This window comes from Coturnix japonica, chromosome 4 (assembly GCF_001577835.2).
Source record: "Coturnix japonica isolate 7356 chromosome 4, Coturnix japonica 2.1, whole genome shotgun sequence".
Taxonomy (NCBI): domain Eukaryota; kingdom Metazoa; phylum Chordata; class Aves; order Galliformes; family Phasianidae; genus Coturnix; species Coturnix japonica.
Window position 1 is genome coordinate 44,598,133 of NC_029519.1, and position 18,122 is coordinate 44,616,254.

The following is an 18,122-nucleotide window of genomic DNA, read 5'->3' on the forward strand; positions in this document are numbered from 1 at the left end:
CACATTTGTCAGATAGCGGAGCTCCTTCACAGCGCTTCCTGCTTAGTATGTGTGTGACTTGTACAGAATCACAGGAGCATTATGGTTCGACATGACTGAGATCATCCAGTCCGGCCTTCAACACATCACACACTGTGTATGCTTGAGTGAAGTCCGCTTCAAGAGGCCTGCAGCAGCCAGACACAACAACCCACCTGCAGATAAAACTAAAGTGGTCTTCTTGTTCCTGTAAGATATTACCACCTGGCAGAACACGGTGAGCTTCATATAAAAGAAGAGCAGCAGAGCATCCTTCCACTGCCATAATCACGTTTAGTCAAAACTGATACTAAACAGAGGAAATGGAGGCACACATTTTAGGTTTGAGTAACATTGCCTCTGTCAGAAGCTTGATAAGAAGCTCTGGATCAGTTCCACACTGATAGAGTAATCAAGGCTATTCTCAAAACATTACAGGAATAGCAACAATCTATCTGCTGTGCAGCTATTATATACAAAGTATTTTCTGCTGTGGTGTTTTCATGCCTTTTTCAGGTTAGCTACAATTTCAGCTAGTGCCTTGAGCAAAAATGCCAATTACTGATTTATTGTTATTATCGTTATTACATAGTCCAAAAAAAAAATTATTTTGGAAAGTGCTTTGGAACAGCTGTGTTTAAAGGCAGCTTATGAGTTGCCAGATTGTCTAGCAATAGAAATTGGTTTCAATATAGCAAATAATGAACAGGAGTGAGGAAATAAATGGGGATTCTGTTCTGGGAAGCACAGATAAAGTTGGCAATTATTCATTAGTCAGCTTTCAAGTTACGGGAATGAAGTTTACTTCAGAGAGATAAAGAGAGGAATATGTTTTAGTATTAAGGAAAGAAATTCATTTAGGACACACAAGAAATCTGTGTACATAGAGATGAGATATAAACACTGGTTTTATGATCTTTAAAGGCATATTTCTCAGGAATTGGGGGAATCTGACCTCCAGGTGTGACAACTTCATTGTGGCAAAGGCCAGGAAAGATACCTTCCCCAAAGTTCACAGAAACATTGTAAGAGATGAAAAGTCACCAATTTAAGTGACTGCAGCATTAACCTGTTCTTTGCAAGACAGCAGCATTTTACACATCCATATGGTGACAAAGAATGAAAGATAGTAATTGCAAATATCCCAAAGGTTATTTACAAGAAAAACTCACCCAATGGAAGCCTTCAGTCTGCAGGGAACCACTGAGGCCATCTCCACCAAGGAGCAATCCCTGAGAGAAGCTGCCTTGGTGGTGGTCAGCCCTTAAATGAGGTCTAAAGGGGGTGGAATCAGGCTCCACCCCTTCCAGGAGCACAGCTCAATTACTCTCACCTGTGCTCCCACAGCTGACCCTACACTTGCCTCAGCTGATTAATCAGAGGTCCAGGCTGTGAACCAGTTTCCCATACAATGTCAAAGACTGCCTCATAAGCAGTGTTTTCTTTGTTACCCTGTACACCATCAGTGTAGAAGCTGCTGAGGGTGTCTTTGCCTGCTTGGGTTTTTGCAAACACAACTGTAAGGGAAACTGTTGATCACAGCCTGAACCTCTGATTAACCACCTGAGGCAAGTGATGAGTCAGCTGCAGGAGCACAGGTGAAGGTAATTAGCTGTGCTACCAGAAGGGGTGGAGCTTGACTCCACCTCTCCCAGATCTCATTTAAGGGCTGACCACCACTAAGGTAGTATCTCTTTCTGAAGACTGCTTCTGTATGGAGTTTTTGTGGTGAGTCTCAACACTGGGGAGCATCCATCTCAACTGAAAGCCTCAGAACTGATAGGTCATTTCTCAGGTATCCTCTGGCTATTTGCCTTGTAATTTCAGCTATATGCTTGTATTATTCCAACTATACAGCAGATCTTCAGTCAGCTCCAGCTCACAAACTGAAGATGAGCCATGCAGGTGTAGAAACAGCAGTAAGCCCTTTCATGTCCCTCAAAACCAGAGCAGTGTGGAGCTTGTTTGCAGGTCTGGATCTGTCAGTAGCATCACTGTTTGCAGTAGAGGTGTGGGGGTATGGAGTATTTTCAGGTATCTTATCTGCATTATTGAATACCATCATTTCTGCCATAGCATGGTCTCAGTTAAATATCACTAGCAGCTGGCAGAGGTGTGGTTTACAAGAAGCAGCAATACTTCTGCACAACTATATGAACTCTTGGGATTTTCTATGCTAAGTCAGTAGTATGAGCTAAGATTATTTGATGCCATAGACCTGCCTTCCCTTGTTTAGCTAGCAGCATGACTTCTGAGAAGCAGCTTTCAGATTGTCAGCACTGATCAAAAAGAGACCTACTTGTTATTTAGTACTTAAATAATATTTATTTAGCTCAGTAATGTTGGCCTGGACTTGAGAGTAATAGATGCCTTAAAAGAAATGGCATTTAGTTTAATGATGCTGTTTCCAGGATTGTAATGTAATGCTGAGGTGGGGGACCAAAACTGGGAATATGCAACATGCTGATAAGACAACATGTTGTCTCTTATGGCTTTAATTTGTACCAAGGGAGGGTTCAGGTTGGATATTAAGAAAAATTTGTTCCTGGAAGAAGTGTTAGTGCATTGGCACAGGCTACCCAGGGAGGTGGAGCAGTCGCCATCCCTGAAGGTGTTCAAGAAACATGGAGATGGGACAGTGAGGGATGTGGGCATGGTGGGGGTGGGTTGGGTTTAGGCTGGGTGGTCTGAGGAGTCTTTTTCCAACTTTAATTATTCTGTGGTTCTAGCACAATATCTGTAGTATAGGTTGCACTTGTCCTGCTGGCATTTGTACTTGCTGCTCATGTGAATAGTACCACAGAACATCCATTAGTACCTAATCAGTAGCTGCTTTGCTAGCATAAGGGGTTAATGTGGTTCTGGTCTCCTGGATAGTCAGGCACAGGTGCAAATTTCAATACCTGCTTCAGAGATTTATGGAAATGTGGAAATGACACTGAAATATTTTATTTCTCTGAGTGCTTTTGTACTTATGTTTATGTAGCTTATTTACTATGTAGCATTAGTTTGAGATGTAGAGCAGAGCTCACCTTAAAGCAGACTCCCTTGAAATCATTCCCTTTTTCCTTCTAGTCTGATCACTATATGACTGCATGACCTGTGTGACTGAGAAAAGAAACACCATAACATTGCCCTGAGCTGAACTAAAGTATATTTTTCTTACTGCCTAAGATAGCATGGAAGACCACAAAACTGAGGTGGGCAAATGTATTTTGATGTCAGCAAGAATATCAACCCAGTGCCTACAGGTACTGAGATACCTATGCAGTCTGTGTGAGTATGCAGTGTGCAAGTATGTTTAGGCAATATAATGAGAATGTGGTCAGGAATTAGCAGAATGTATTCCACAGGCTGCTAAGGAGAGTTACTGCAATGTAACTTAATTGTCCAAAGTAATTCCTTTAGAATTCACCTGTCAGTTTGTGTCTTTACTCAAATGCACCAGGTGATGGAATAGCACCATACTTAGCCCATGTTTACTCCTTATGTTTATAGTGTAGAGCTACGTTAATGAACACATTGAACAGCATACTGCGTCATGTTTAATCAGCAGTAAAGACTTTTGACAAGCTCTTGAATAAGTACTGGTGTTGAAAAATGAGCATATATATTGTGGTGGAATAAGACTCTGCTGTAATTTCATTTTTTTTTCCCTCTAAAGTCCACAGAGATACACAGCTCTCTGTATATCTCTCTATGAAAAAGCCTTTGTTGTAGGCAGATAGAGTTGTGGATCTGGTTTCCACAACAACCATCTTGAAACAAGCCAGAGCACTATGCCAGCAGAGACTTAAAACCACCTTTTCTCAAGTAATACTATAGAGGTATCAATTCTGCATATTTTCTCGTAGATTTTTAAGATTTTTCTGGAGATTTTCTTGCAGAGCAATGCTTTGATTGCTTTGTTTGCCATATTTGCAGAATAAGATGCCTAGGATATCTTCATAGATCTGTAAATATCAGGTATGTCCTTCTCTCTTTACAGTTCTTGTAGTCCTTAACAGTAGTTTCTTAGAACATGATTTTTTTACAGATGCTCAAGAATTGCTTTGCCTAGTGGCACTGCTAACACAAGTTAGCTAATCAGCTTGTGCCTGGCTTTGCAGCAGCATCTCAACATTTGTTTTAGATAGACACATTTCCCAGCTGCTGAATCACTTGGCTGGAAATTTTTTAAAAAAAAAGCTTTTTTATCATCTAAAGAGGAAGTGAAGCCAAGAACAATCCAGGGTGAGGATCTGCACAGATGCCGGTACCTGTTAAGTGCTGAAGTTCAGCAATGCTTGTCTTTTTTTCATCCCATTCAACCCCCCGCCTCCTGCAACGACAGGAGACTGCTTGGAAAATGCAAACTGAACACTGCATCTGCAAGCTCTTGAGAATAAAGAAATAAAGATTGGCTCAGCTACCAATATCTACCTCTTTGAAATGGATGAAGTTATTTTGCTGAAAACATTCAGTGGGCCACAGATGAAAGACTGCATGTGCAGTGAATGAAAGCTGGAAAAGATATTGTCAGCTGAAGGCAATTGAGAAGAATGGGGGAAGTCTTGGCTGGACACTTAGCTATGAATGGTGGAAGAGTCTGCTGTCAGAAAGTGCTGGCTTGGATCCTGTCTGAATTTAGCAGTTTTATCAGTTTTATCAAAACCTATATAGGATGTGATTTTGACTACATACATGGCATAGTAGAATTTACATTGTAATAGTTTTGACTTTTCCCACTAAGGTTTACAGTGTTTTGGTGTTGTTGAAGCAGCAGATATGTATAAAATGAGCGCTGAAACAACTTAACTTCACAGAGCTTTTTTTACGTATACATTTTTGAAGTGCCAGGAATTTCTGTGAGTGGACAGTTCTGATGTTTAGCAGTTGTTCATTTGTGCAGATTAAGTCATTGTTTTATAAGCTTTTCTCTTAAGCAAAATAGTAGCAAAATACTGGCTAGCAAGGATAAACATGCTTTCAGTTGAATATCTATTTTTACTTTAACTGTGTTGTGGTCTTTTTCACTAGAATCTGGTATTTAAGTTCTGCTCAATTCAGTTTGCTTACAGAAAGGCAAAAATGCCATATAACAGCTTTAGCAAAAGCAGACTGCGGCCCCCAGGCTCACTTAATGGCCAGCACTGGATATTCCTGAGAAAAGGCCTAGATGACTTCAGGGATGGCTTTCCTCCTTCATCTGAAAACATGATTGTGTATGGTAAAAAGCAACCTGCCCCAGTTATCCTGAAAAGCAGCGCAGTAAAGTCTTCACACACAGCTCCGTGGAACAAAAGCAAGAAGTCCAGCAAAATACAGGTCTGTCTTTCCCAGCTCAGTCCTCAGCAGCAAAGCAGGAGGGGGTTACATTGTGTGCATAGAGCACTGTCTGAATCAGCATCCTACAGTGCTTGATTCATGCTTGGAAAAAAGTCACTCCCCAAAGGCAGTGATTTTTGTAATCCCAATTCAACTTTCTAAAGAATATGTTTGAACAAGAAGCTAATCTGGCATATGGCTATTTTCGATTAGTGCTACAAAGCACTGTCCTTTGCTCCTTTCCAAATTAAAAATGAAGCAAGAGATATTAAAGGTTTCTTAGAGTTAGACCATAGGACCAGACTGTCAGCAAGTAATTTGCAGGACATAATTATGAAGAGGATGAGAAATTTGACTGTGCTATCACAGTTAGATTGCAGAATGTTATGTGTTAATATATCATCAGCCCCTGAAACAAATCAACGTGATAGGGCAGGAAGAAAAATGGAAAAGTTAAGACCATGCCCACCATAGCAGGATATAATCTTACTACTTAACCTTTTTTTCAGCCTGTTTACAGAAGCCTGTTCCCAGACTGGCTCTTCAAATTTGCTTCATGCAAAAAAAAGTTAGCAGATAGTTCTATTCTATATCTGTGAATTTCCACAATTCGGTTACTTGAATGTTGCAAACAGAGGTCTGTGGCCAACTATAGTGCCAAAGCTGTTTTGTTTTTACCACCAGTATTTCACAAAAGGAGCAGGGAAGAGTGAGAAGACTGTTTTGGAAATGGAAGACTTCATGCTATAATAGAAGGGGACCCCTGGGTTTGAAGCATCTCAGTCCATATTGCTAATTAGACAGCCCCGGGGGGTTATACTGCCCTAGGGTTCGGACGCAGTAAGATGATGAAAGCTTGGTTAATTGAGTTCAGAACAGGAAGCCAGGTCTCTATTCTCTAAGATTAGGCAACAGTAGAGCTCTCCCTGTACCCAAGCTGCTCTCACTGGAGCAATGGGGTTATGTAATAAGTAGTTGTACTGAGAAGAGGAAAACTTAAAAGCAACTGAAATAAAAGCTCATTTGTAGTACATCAGATTGCCATAGAAGATTGCAGAGACTGGAAATTGTGCATTATTCTGAGATCTGGCAAAGAGCCTGAGTTGCAATTAATGCTTTAGAGATTTAGGAAAGAAGTCTATAACTTGAAGTTTCTGACATTTCTGACCTATGAACAGCAATAACTGTTAGCATACCTGAAGAGATTTGCATGTTGCACAGTCCTTCATGCAGCTTCTAAAAGGAATTAATTCCATAAAATATTTTTGAACAGATGCTTTCTTTTTCCTTGGCTTACAGCTCTTCAAAGAGGCCACTGATATCTTCAATCCCAGAATCTTATTTAAGAGTAAGGTTGACTATGAACAGGAGAATCAAACTCTTCAGGAGGTACAGGATCATATGGAGGACAAGAAAATGGAAGAAACAATTTGCAAGATACTAGCAGGGTGAGTACAGGAAAAGATGCAGAGAGCATTACAAATGGCTCCTTAAATGATCCTTACCTGAGGTGAGATGTGTGGAAAGAAATTCTGGTTCCTGTGGGCAGGCTCGCTTAGATGTATATATCTAAGCCTTCACTTTTAAGTGCTTTCTATTTCAAAAATGGCAGGCTGTTTCCCATGTTTATCATCCAAACCTTGATTGTCTTGCTAGATCTAGCAGGTGTGACCCTAATATTTATGAAAATATTTACAACTAATTCAAATAGCTCTGACTATTCCTGGCAAAAATCATGCCACATCTGGTGCTAAACTGCACCATCTTTAATTCAAAGACATATGGTTGCTGTCTAGTGACTGAGTAGTCACTCCTGTTGTAGCTAATTAAAGGATGTTTCTCATTTTATTACTTTAAAACTTGCAGCAGCAAGGAGTCTCGAGGCAAAAAAACAGGTACTTCTCTTTCCAAGAAGGTAGCAGCAAGAGAGAAAGAGGCCACACAGGGTGACCCAGTTCCACTTGACAAATACGTAAAGCAAGTAACCAAGCGTTTTTGTGATTGGGTTATGTCCTTGGTAAGTAAAATAAAATTGCAATTGTTTTTTCTTTCATTTTAGAAACCTAATTACTTTGTTTAGAACAAATGTCTCTAGGTCTGAGAAGTAAAAGTATGGCTTTGGGTACACGAATCCAGTAGCCAAAGTCAGAAACAGCTTTGTGTTGTGTAAGGGAAATAAATATCATCATACGAAATCATTGCAGAGTAAACTTGCTTCAAAAAGGTTTTCCAGGGAGTCCACATGTGTTCAAGTTGCTGTTTTACTGCCTCACCTGGGAGCAATTCCCACTTATTTGAAATGCATACTTCATTTATTAGCACCAGCACTGCACCAGTGTGGCCTTATGTTGAGCACTGCATGCAATTTTGGGTGACATAATACAAAAAGAACATAAAACTACTTGAGAGTGTCCAAAGGAGGGCTACAAAGGTGGTGAAAGCTTTAGGGAAGATGTATGAGGAGTGGCTGAGGTCCCCTGGTTTATTCTTCACAGAGAAGGGGAGACTGAGGGACCTACAGCTTCCTCATAGGGGCAGGTGCTGGCCTCTGCCAAGTGACAGGACCCAAAGAAACAGCATGAAGCTGCTTAAGGGGATTTCTGGTTGGATATCAGGAAAAGATTCTTCACCATTGCATAGTCTGGCACTGGAACAGGCTCCTCAGGGCTGTGGTCATAGTCACAAGCTGCTGGAGCTCAAGGAGCATTTGGACCATGCTCTCAGCCATATGGTCTGACTACTGAGTGCTTCTGTGTGGAGCCAGGGCTTGCACTCTATGGGTCTTATGGGCCCCCTCCAATCTGGGATATTCTATGATCATCACTGTGGTACAAATACAAGCATCTGACCAATGTTTAGTTATACTATAAGTTGAGGTTTGAGGAAGGAAGTATGTAGAAGAAAAAAATAGTAAGATCATGTTGCTTTTTTTATTTTCCTGCTCTGAGATTTTCATTATGTTGTTCTCCAAGGGAGGAGGGAACTGGAGTATCGATGAAGACGCACTCAGGAGTTTGCTCAACACCAGCTGTGAAAGGGAGGCCGCCCTTCCTGTACCTTTCTGTGCAGTGAAACTCCATGTGCCACCAGAGCAGTCAAAAAGACAAGAGGCTTCACCTCCCAAGGCTGCTGTCAGATGTTCTCATCAACTAGGGTGCTTGCCATGCCAGGTCAAGGTAAAAGAGCCCACATTAATATTTTCACAAGTCTATATGGTCTGGATGACATTTGGCTGAGGAAGGAGACTGGTTTTCTCGAAGCACTCAAACTTTTCTATGCACTTATCTTAGGGAAACAGTGTGCATAAAAAAGAACTCTTTAATAAGGGTTATTTTTTACATGCAGCAGAGCAATAAAATAGAGTGAGACCTAAGAGTACCATTTAAAATATAACTATACAATCTTTTTGCTGGTCAAACTATAGAGAATTCTCAGCAGGGGGGAAAAATATAATGCCAAGCACCACTTGAGTGAAAAGATACCGTGAATGTAAAACTAACATCATTCTTTTGTGATACAGCCATGGAAGAGCTGCTGTTATGATCTCTGTACTGTATTGTGCCCGACAGCCACAAACAGATGTAGAACTGACTGTTGTTATCCAAGCAGAGATAACTGTGGTTCAGACAGGCTCATTCAATGTGGTTAGGTTGTGATTTCATGGCACCTATATGGGCAGTAGCTCTAGAAGGCAAATGATTACAAATCAAGATTTAGTTGAAGAAAATTAAGTCTAGTTCTTCTAATGGAATTAATACTGTATGTGGCCAAAAAGCACTCACATGCTGAAAGCCAGCAATTAGTATTTTAGAACATTTTAGGGTGTTTTAATCTTTGTTTTGTGGTACTAAAATAAGTACCTTTAGAAAGCAGTTGGATTCAGCTGTGGTACTGTGCCTACCCAAATTATTACTTTAAGGAGTGATCAGGCAGGATTATTTTTCAGCTGCTGGGCTTATCTTAGGTGTAGGTTTATTCCTTATAAAAATACTTTATCTCCATGCTTGTGCTGTGTGCACAAAAGGAAAGCAGGACGTTGTTCATGCTGTAGGGGGCACTCCTTCCAAAGGTAAAGCTCAGTTGCGCAAGGCAAAAACCACGCAAAGGGCTGCCGATAAAACAAAGGAGAAAGTTTCGCCTGGGAATAACTGCCTGCAGAATAACATCAAGACAGAGGTCTTGGTTCTGTTAATTATGCCTAAAAAAAAAAGCCAAGTTCGTGGCTGAATGGAAGTCCAGCTAATCTTGTCACCGCCCCATGGAATTACACCACATACTATTGATGGGAGGTGTGCTTACTTTCACAGTAGTGATGCTCCCTTCCTTCCTTAAGCAGAAAATGATGGGGAAAAGTGACTTTGTCTAGCATGGGGTACCAAATTTACAGGGCTGTAGGTTATAATTTACAAAATACTTCATGAAGCAACCTCATTTCTTTCAAAAGAACAAATCAGATTGGAATTAGCTGTTTGCAGTTAAAATATTGGCATCTGGACAGATACACACCATGTAGTTTATTTAGGCATTTGGAACCTGTATATAAAAATGAACTTTGAATGTTTTTTTTTCCATCCCCTCTGGAAATTAATGTAGGAGATAGAAGATGCACAGCTGTACAGTACACAGGCCTTTAAGGAGTACCTGGAAAGAAAGGGTTACCGAAAACCTCAGGTGAGTCAAGAGAATCTGCTAAGGGTGTTTGTTGTCTGTGCCTCCATTTCATTGTGCTTGTGGCTAATGCTGTGTCATCCCAAGGTCTTGGCTGTAAAGTTGCCTGGATCTGGGACCTCTGGTTCCCTTCCTCCTGAGGTTATGGAGGGGTGGGACTGTTGTAGTCACAGATGCTGTGGCATAGTAATGCATCTAGGGGCCCAGATCATCAGGGGAACTTGCAAGTGGTGCTGGGGCCACTGTAGCACGGAACTACGTTGGCGGCAAGTGAACAGGAAAAAGATTTAATTCTCTGAGGTTCAAAGAAAGGAGTTCACCGAATTTGGTTTCATGTCATAAGCAGTATTTGCAACTGTGAACAATATGTGCACTGGCTGGATGACCCTTTTGATACTGTTTTTGCCTTTTTCTTCTGTTGTTCTCTATTATCTGTTAATTGAGTCTGTTAATCACATGCTTAATTGTTTTCTTTCAGTTCCTCCTGAAAATGCTGGCTGGAAGAAATGGTAATGGAGCTCAAGAGAAGATGTTCCAAGCTTTTAAGAAGTGATGTCCAAAGAGATAAGATGAGAAAAGCTCTTCCACTACTGCTAACACAGACTTCTAAAGTCTCTTTAAATGAACAGTAGCCAGCAGCTAAGTTGGTCCTTAAATGTTCTTACATTAGAGTAAACATAAAGATAGTTTTGCTTATTATTTTTTTTCCTGATGTAGACAAGTAGTTTGAAAATCAGTCTTGGACCACCAAGTTGCTTTAAGATACCATTTAGGTATCTTAGCAGTTCTTAGGCTGGCTGAAAGGCACTCTATGTCTTGTGTGCTGTAACATACTGGCTTAGTCCAAAATCCTGCACTACTTACTACTTTTTAAGCATTCACACTGTACTTACTGCTTCAGCCTATGTTACCAGCATCCCTTTGAGAATGAATTGTATGTTTAGCCCTGTTTTAGAGATGAACAAAGTTTGATAAAGGAGAAGGTGTTGGCATCTGTTCATTTATTGGTGATCTCATATTTTAAATGGTTTTGCAGCACTGGGTGTACAAGCTGAGTTTCTTGATGGGTGGATACCTATGAGAGAGGTTTTATACTACAGGCTTTCTGTTGCATGTGTGGTGCTTTATGGATCAGATGAAGCTTAGGGGCTCAGGGCTCTAGCTGCTGAGGCTTCAGCTGGTGCCTGCTCATCTACCAACTATGGTAACAGTTAAACAGGGGTCCCCATTTACTCACTCAGCTGTGTCTGTTGCTGTATCTGAGCCCAAGCTGTACCCAACACAGTCACTTGCAAGCAGTCTGCAGCAAGGACTGGAGCTGAACTTGGTCTCCTGAAATGTGGACTGTTACCTACTCTAGTTACCACCTGCCCCACTCAGTTTGGATTTGGCATGTGTATCAAATCTGAATGGTTTCAAAATTGTTTACCTCCACCTTAATTGGAACTGGGAATTTCACATTTACACAATAGTTCCGGAATGGTGGCAGAGCCATAATGACTGCTGGCTTTGTGCAGCTGTAACTCTAAGGGCTGCATAGGCAGATGAAATGCAGCTTAATCATGACCTATAAACATCGCAGCACTTCTACACGATGGAGAAACATCTGATTCAGAACTTTGAAGATCAGCATTGATGTGAATCACATGTGAGTACCTAATCGATGTATTCTTCTTGGTAGCCATGTCGGTACACTGCAGAAGTCTTTTTGCCTCCACTTGTTTCTCATTCCTTTGAACTGGCTGTCTCTTGCAGGAAGGAGGGGGAGGGCTGATATTTTTGTGAGTTCATTTTACTGAACTCTCATGTATTGTTAATTTATACCTCAGTCCAATTTCCTCTTTTGATCTCCAAAACTAGGCCTCTATAAGATTACTTTATCTTCAGGAAAGCTATCTTCCATACAAATTGAGGAGCTCCCAGCATAAATCTACCCAAAAGGTAGATTTTTCCATAGCATGGGGGAATTCTTAACCACAGATCATTATGTTGAAAGGCATTTTAGGTGTTACTTGGGTTTCTAAATTCCAGTCCTGCACGGAATCAGGGTGCCTTGAAGCTGTGCTGTTAGCAGAGCTGATACTAGAATAATAAATCAGTTCAGCATCTATCTGTCAGAGGTTCTGCAAGTGCATTGTAATATTTCATTCTCAGTATTTCAGAAGCCTTCAGCTGAAAGCAAAGCAGTTGCTGAGAGAGAGCTTCTTGTGAAGTAGGCAAAAATATAATTATAGACTTGTTTTTTTTCTTATGAACACCACAGGAACATAAGACTGCTGCAGAAAGAAGTTTATTTAATGTTGAATTAACAAAGCTAAAACTATTATATGTATATATATAAATATATATATTTTTTTTGCTGTTTCATTGTCATTTCAGTAATGTGTGAAGCCAAGTAAGGCCATTTCAGATCAGCCTAAGCCTTTGCAATCAACTTCTGCCAACACTGAGGAACACATTAACCATCCCAAATACAACACTGGACACCTTATGCACTCACATACATTATGTCTATGGGCAATACCAGATATAATGCATTTGAATATAATGGACAATACCGAATCAGCTCCCTTATTTGGTGGAGGGTTCTTATACTAACAGAAAAAAAAAGACAGTTGTAGAAAAGGGAATGAATCTCTTTACTGGGGCCTCTGCTCTTGCAATTGAGGCAGCTTCATAGGATTCTTTTTTTTTTTTTTCTTTCAGCTCTAAATGCAAAACAAGGAACAAATTCAAACCAGCTTGATTGTGTTCAACCTCAGTTGAACTGGGAACACATTATCAGTGAGTAAGTGTGGGAATTGAAAATATATATATATATGTATATAATCTTGGCACCTACTTTCTATATCTAAGCGAGGACTGTAAGCTTACAATAGCTGTAGCACTAGAAGGATATAGAATGCTCAATTACAAAAAAAAGAAGTTTTAAAAAAAAGTTGAGATCCGAATTCAGTCTCATGCCTCATTTTTCTCTCAAATATGATTGTACAATAGATTTTAGTAATGACATAAATTATTCTAAATTAATGAGTGTCTTGTGTAATGGTTGCACAAAGGTTTGCATTAGATCGTTCAGGAAGCAATTGAAATATATGGGCATTTCTGATGTCCAAGACAGCCTTACTCTAATGGAAGATGGTCAAAAAAGATTCTCTGTTGTTGTTGTTAACTAGCATTGTTCCCTTGGTTTCAGAGGAATTAGTGATTTATAGCTGCTTGAGGGTCTCGTCTATCTATCTGATGATAAATTCTAAGACATATAATGGCGTTGCAGTATCTGCTCATATCAGGACAAGGAGAAGAGAATCTGACAACCAGCAAGTAACTCTTAGGGATGATACTCTTGATATTGAAAAATGACACGAAGCAAGCTTGCGTTATTCTGGGAGCTGATATTTTGTGCACTGTCATCCAGGTACTACAATGCTGTACATGGGCTGATGATAGGAAAACAGAGTGCCACGAGGTGGTAGGTTAGCAGTGGATTGAGTTAATCAGCATAGCAGGATGTTGGTGTCAGCGCTGCTTGCATTTGCTTTGTTTCTCCATGGTAGACAAAAGGGAAGGTTGTGGTGTAGCACTTGTCCCTGTCGTAGGTGTAGCAGGTTTCTGGCTCATTGCAGGAGCTGCTCTGCTGGGCCTGGTACGTCTCACCTCCCAGTTCAATTTCTATGGGATCACATTTTTTGCAGCTGGAAAAGATAAGGAATAGAAGTATTATTCAGAGCTGTGATTAAGACACCTCTGACAAAACTGTAGTCTTTCTCTGTAATCTGACAGCTGTGGTTAGCTGGGTACTGTGGCCTTTCCAAGCCATGCATACTCCAAAGCAGCTTCCAGCCAGATGCTCTGTGTGTCAAACTGCAATTCACCAAACTGGCCTCTAGAAGGGAGGTTTAAAGACTAACTCTGTAACTTCTCAATATTTAAGATATTCAAGAAGAAAATGGGTCAGCATGAAACTTTGCCTGCAAATGCAACGCTTATAATGTAAATTAATCATAGATGTAACATTTTCTTGGCTAGCAATGGAACACACACAAACAAGGCTCTAAAAGGAAAACTTTCCTCTGTGATGTGCCTTCGCATTATCAGCTGTTCCTCAAGATATTTGAAAGCCACTGTGTGCAGTGCTGCAGGATAGGGTAAGTGTTAGGAAATTAATTTAGTAAAGAGGAATACTTACAGTTCAGTCATGCGGTAGACAAAAGTGGTTCTGAGTGGGGATGTGGGATCAGAGATGTTCTGACGGCTCTTGAGTGGGACACTGGAATGGAAGAAAGAGAATCACTCCTGTGAAAACTACTGTTGCACAGGGGACTGCTCTGCTTTGATGATTTCTCAGCTCTCATCTTGTTTGGTTTATTTCCTTTCTGATTCTTCTCCAGAGAGAAGTCTTGGCCTTTCCGTGCCCCTGAAAGCAATATGTTGATTTTTACCTGGTTTCTGAGCAGCTTTGGAAAGGCTGTTATGCTCTTCCTAAGAGTAATGCAGCAATTTCTGAAAGTGCTTCCTTTCACTAATGATGCTTTCAAGGTGTCAGTGCCTATTTTATTTTCTTAAAGTCTGAGCTGGCAGAGTCCTGTGAGACTTGCAAGACTTTGACAGAGGTATTTAATTATTATCTCTCCTGCTGTGAGTCTGAGCCTGAATTGTCCACATTTCCAAGAGAGATGCCTCTCTCAGGTTTACGTGAATGAAGAGGACAAAGTCTTACTCCTGGTCTGAGATCTGCCTCATAGGACTGACCTTTCCTTGTAGTAGTTTTCTCATTAACTAATTTTTCCAGGCTACAAAATTACAGGTGTGTTAACACACATCAAATCTGAAAATGAAATGTCAGTGTCACTGGCCCAATTTTGTTTCAGATGAGGTGAACTTGTCTGCCACTTACATGATACGTATGTTTCTCTCCAGGACTTCTTCCTCAGGATTGTCTTTGGAGGGGACGAACTTTGAGGTCACCGTTACACACTTACACTTGTTATTAACCAGCACACGCTCCTCACCATCATCATCCCATTGATAACCTGCAAGCACAGGATATGCAATCACAGGAAAACTTTGCAACTCTGGCAGAAAGCAAAGTGATGAGGACCTCAGGGGTGCCCCATTATAGGATTTTTACAGTGTAAAGCTGAGGTCACAACCAAAAGCCTTTTGACAAAAATGAGTTTAGTTCTCTGTTCAGCGAGCAGTCTGCTTCTATGCATAGAAGGGATAGGAGTGCCAAGGAGGGAATAGGAAAGCTGACCACTGCTTTTCTGACAAGGGAGGCAAAGCAAAAGGTATCTCTCATGAAATGTACACCTCCAGCTATATGAAGCCAAAGTCCTGTTTTCACAATTGCCTCTGCTGGAAGGTTACCTAGTTTCAGTTTCATGTACCAGGTCTGTTTTAGCTGTCAAGACCCTAGTTGGGATCTGGACTCTCTAAGCAGCTGTGATTGTGCCATCACAGCATATGTCAGTTTTAATTCATTGTTGTATTGTGCTCTATGCCCCTTTGGGAGCCAATGCCAAAAAGCACCAGAGGGCGCAGCAGGAAGGCAGCCTGATGAAGTGGCCTTGGAAGACAAGTAGCCCTTATAGTACGGTGGTTTACACAGAAAACTCCAGTCCTGACTTTCTGATCTTCAGTTTCTAATGAAGCTGCATTTGGCAGCAGTGGAGTTGACTCAGATAGAGAAGAGCCAGCTTGGGTATGTTTGTTTCCTGCACTTTTAGCATTTTATTCAATATGAAACTCAGTCTAAGCAACATGGTGAAACTTCCCATCTGTCACCCAGAGGCTTTATGACTGTTCCTGCTGGCATGCAATGCCTTCTTCCTCAACAAGCAGGCAAATGGGTTTGAAATAGCTTGTTTTCTCCTATCTGCTTTTCCCCAGCAGCCTCTGATATCTTCACTTATTAAAAAAACAGCCTTGCTTTTATACGTGCACACAGTCACACCCTCTTAGATGGTCATTTTCACATCCCTCTGTATCTGCTACTGCTCTTGGGGTTTTCTTTGTCCCTGTGCAGCATGTGTCTGTTTAGTCCTTTTGCAGAAAGGGCTGGCTTTTAGCATTTGTCTTTCTTGCACCTATCACAATTGGCCATCTCTACAAATACCAATTGCAAGGCATGCAGAACGTTAAGTCCAAGCTCAACTCTGCTTGTGCTGCGCCACCACTAAGGGAGAAATCCATGATATGGTGATTATTTACTATTTAATAGTAGTTATCTGGTGTTGTACACCTTCTTTCATTCTCTCTTGCTTTGTATGTTTCCTCTCTGCCAACTCATCATTCAACTGGAATGCTTCCCTCTGAAGTGGAAGGGGGTCTTTTTACTTTTTGATTCATTGTGTCTTGGTCTTTTTCCTTATAGAAAGTCTCTAGCTTCTTGTCCTTCACATTGATCTTCAGGCATCTGACACTATGCAACATGCTGTACGATTCTTCTGAGATCTTAATCTAAACCCAGTGTTTGCCAGATCCTATTGGCTTTGGGAATTGTTTTGGGAGGATGCTTTAATTTATCTTACTCATAAAATGCTATTATTCATAAAATGCTATTAACAAATGTATTTTTATAATTATACAAAGATTTTTTTTAGGCTGTATTCTAAAAACATTGCACTGGATTTCTTTCCTTCTATATTAACACTAGCTTCAGTAACCATAAAAGTTAATGGTGCTCCATATTTTTAAAGTAAAATCACAAAGCTGCAAATAAGATTCCTTTGGGTTTCTCAGCAACGATTCCATGAATTGCCCAGTAAAATTCCTTTGGCAAAAAGACAGTTAAATGCAGAAATTCCTAATGCCATCCTAAATGTTTGCAGTTTGTATTGCGTGGCTTACTGCAGTCTGATGTTTCCTCTCTCACAAGCACTTATGCAAAGATTTTGATAAAACCTCTCACCTTTTGAATTGTCCTGCAATATGCTGTGATACATGGGGGATGAAGCTCAACAAAACCTAGCAGCTGCATTTGGGAAAAGCAAATTAATTCTAAAAATCTGCTCAGACTGCTGCATGTGGAAGTGGCTGCTTAGTTAAAGCACAGAGAGGCTCAGTTCGGTAAAAAATAATAATCTAAGTAGTACAATTGTTGCTGCTGTAGCTGTGTGTTATTAATATTTCACTACCATGCAGTTATAACACGTGTCATAGGAAGCAGGGCTTCTCAAGGACCTGCCTGGATTGCAGTAAATTACCCTCTTCCAAAAGCTGGGCGGGATGTAGGCATGCTGCTGGAGTAAAACAGATCAACTGTGTAAATGAAGATGACTTCAGTCAGAAATGAGTTGGCCACAGCCATGTGATGGGAAAACCAAGCAGATTTTAGAAGCTATAAAACCTCGCAGGTAAGTCTTGCAAGCTTCCTAGCATTGCATAAAAACAAGCATGCATTTCTGTGGTTTGTTACTCAGAAACATGATTAAGAATGGCTAATTATAAAAGATTAAGAGTGCTGACTAGCTACAAATATAGGCTCAGGACAGGAATTAGATTCAAACTGCTCTGTGGTGCAGGCAGACAAAGATGTCCAAGCACCACTGAAGCAAAACATCTTGAGCAGGCATTTGATTTTTTTACTGCCCAAATTATTAAAAGCCACTCATACAGTGCACATCCCTGACCCTTTCAGCTCAGCTTTCCATGGTTTTTGTTTCTCACCTACCTGCCACAAGGACGAACCCCAGGGAGACGGCCAAAGCCACCCACGGCAAAGAGCTCCTCATCTCGCCTTCACTTCTTTTGAAGAATGTGAGTGGAGAGCATGAGTCTGCCTATAAGGCTGTGTGCAAATGATACAGCTATTTGTTTCCTAAAATAAGCAGCACAGCTGGCTAGCTTTGACACTGGAAAATGTGGCTAGGGACTGAAACCAGTCATGTTTCATACAGAGACCTCTGTCTTTCAACGGTGAATGGGGGTAGGGGCTGGCACTATCATGCTATCATTTATTCTATTAACCACCAACACGCAGCATTTTTGAGTACCCATGAGGGAAGGAAAAACACCCTGGTATTTAGGGGCCAATTTACTACCACTATCACTGGCACTCTCCCACCTGAAGTGGAGGAGTGTGAGTTAAGAAAGTGTCTGGAGAGCCAAGGAGTGACAGTTCTTGC

The 18,122-nt window shown here is 40.8% G+C and overlaps 2 protein-coding genes across 8 annotated transcripts; one reads left to right on the forward strand and one right to left on the reverse strand.

Moving 5' to 3' along the window:
- The first annotated feature begins 63 nt into the window (after positions 1-63).
- On the forward strand, positions 64-12,915 carry LOC107313358. 7 transcript variants are annotated; one of them, XM_032444571.1, is made up of 9 exons: positions 1,711-1,746; positions 3,192-3,294; positions 3,943-3,984; positions 5,079-5,325; positions 6,625-6,773; positions 7,192-7,342; positions 8,298-8,501; positions 9,919-9,996; positions 10,472-12,915. In XM_032444571.1, exons 2-9 carry the CDS (start codon positions 3,227-3,229, stop codon positions 10,544-10,546), a joined length of 1,014 nt encoding a protein of 337 aa, XP_032300462.1. In that variant the 5' UTR covers positions 1,711-1,746; positions 3,192-3,226; the 3' UTR covers positions 10,547-12,915. The 7 variants fall into 7 exon arrangements, with proteins under 7 accessions (XP_032300468.1, XP_032300462.1, XP_032300463.1 ...); XM_032444572.1 differs by having other exon boundaries at positions 7,195-7,342; XM_032444574.1 differs by lacking the exon at positions 1,711-1,746 and adding an exon at positions 4,055-4,280 and having other exon boundaries at positions 3,197-3,269.
- JCHAIN (joining chain of multimeric IgA and IgM) lies at positions 12,268-17,855 on the reverse strand. The gene is made up of 4 exons (XM_015861508.1): positions 17,669-17,855; positions 14,891-15,026; positions 14,183-14,263; positions 12,268-13,688 (listed from the first exon to the last, which is right to left on the reverse strand). The coding sequence occupies exons 1-4, from the start codon at positions 17,727-17,729 to the stop codon at positions 13,487-13,489; spliced, it is 480 nt and encodes a 159-aa protein (XP_015716994.1). The 5' UTR covers positions 17,730-17,855; the 3' UTR covers positions 12,268-13,486.
- Between the last annotated feature and the right edge of the window lie 267 nt (positions 17,856-18,122).

What these genes read in the sequence shown, in the direction of transcription:
- LOC107313358 (XM_032444571.1), top strand. Translation starts at nt 3,227, where the DNA reads ATGTATTTTGATGTCAGCAAGAATATCAACCCAGTGCCTACAGGTACT. An exon ending in GTGATTGGGTTATGTCCTTG is followed by an intron (nt 7,343 to 8,297) that starts GTAAGTAAAATA and finishes TTGTTCTCCAAG; the next exon opens with GGAGGAGGGAACTGGAGTAT. An exon ending in GCTTGCCATGCCAGGTCAAG is followed by an intron (nt 8,502 to 9,918) that starts GTAAAAGAGCCC and finishes AAATTAATGTAG; the next exon opens with GAGATAGAAGATGCACAGCT.
- JCHAIN (XM_015861508.1), bottom strand. Translation starts at nt 17,729, where the DNA reads ATGAGGAGCTCTTTGCCGTGGGTGGCTTTGGCCGTCTCCCTGGGGTTC. An exon ending in GGGGTTCGTCCTTGTGGCAG is followed by an intron (nt 15,027 to 17,668) that starts GTAGGTGAGAAA and finishes CTGTGCTTGCAG; the next exon opens with GTTATCAATGGGATGATGAT. An exon ending in GAGAGAAACATACGTATCAT is followed by an intron (nt 14,264 to 14,890) that starts GTAAGTGGCAGA and finishes CTTCCATTCCAG; the next exon opens with TGTCCCACTCAAGAGCCGTC.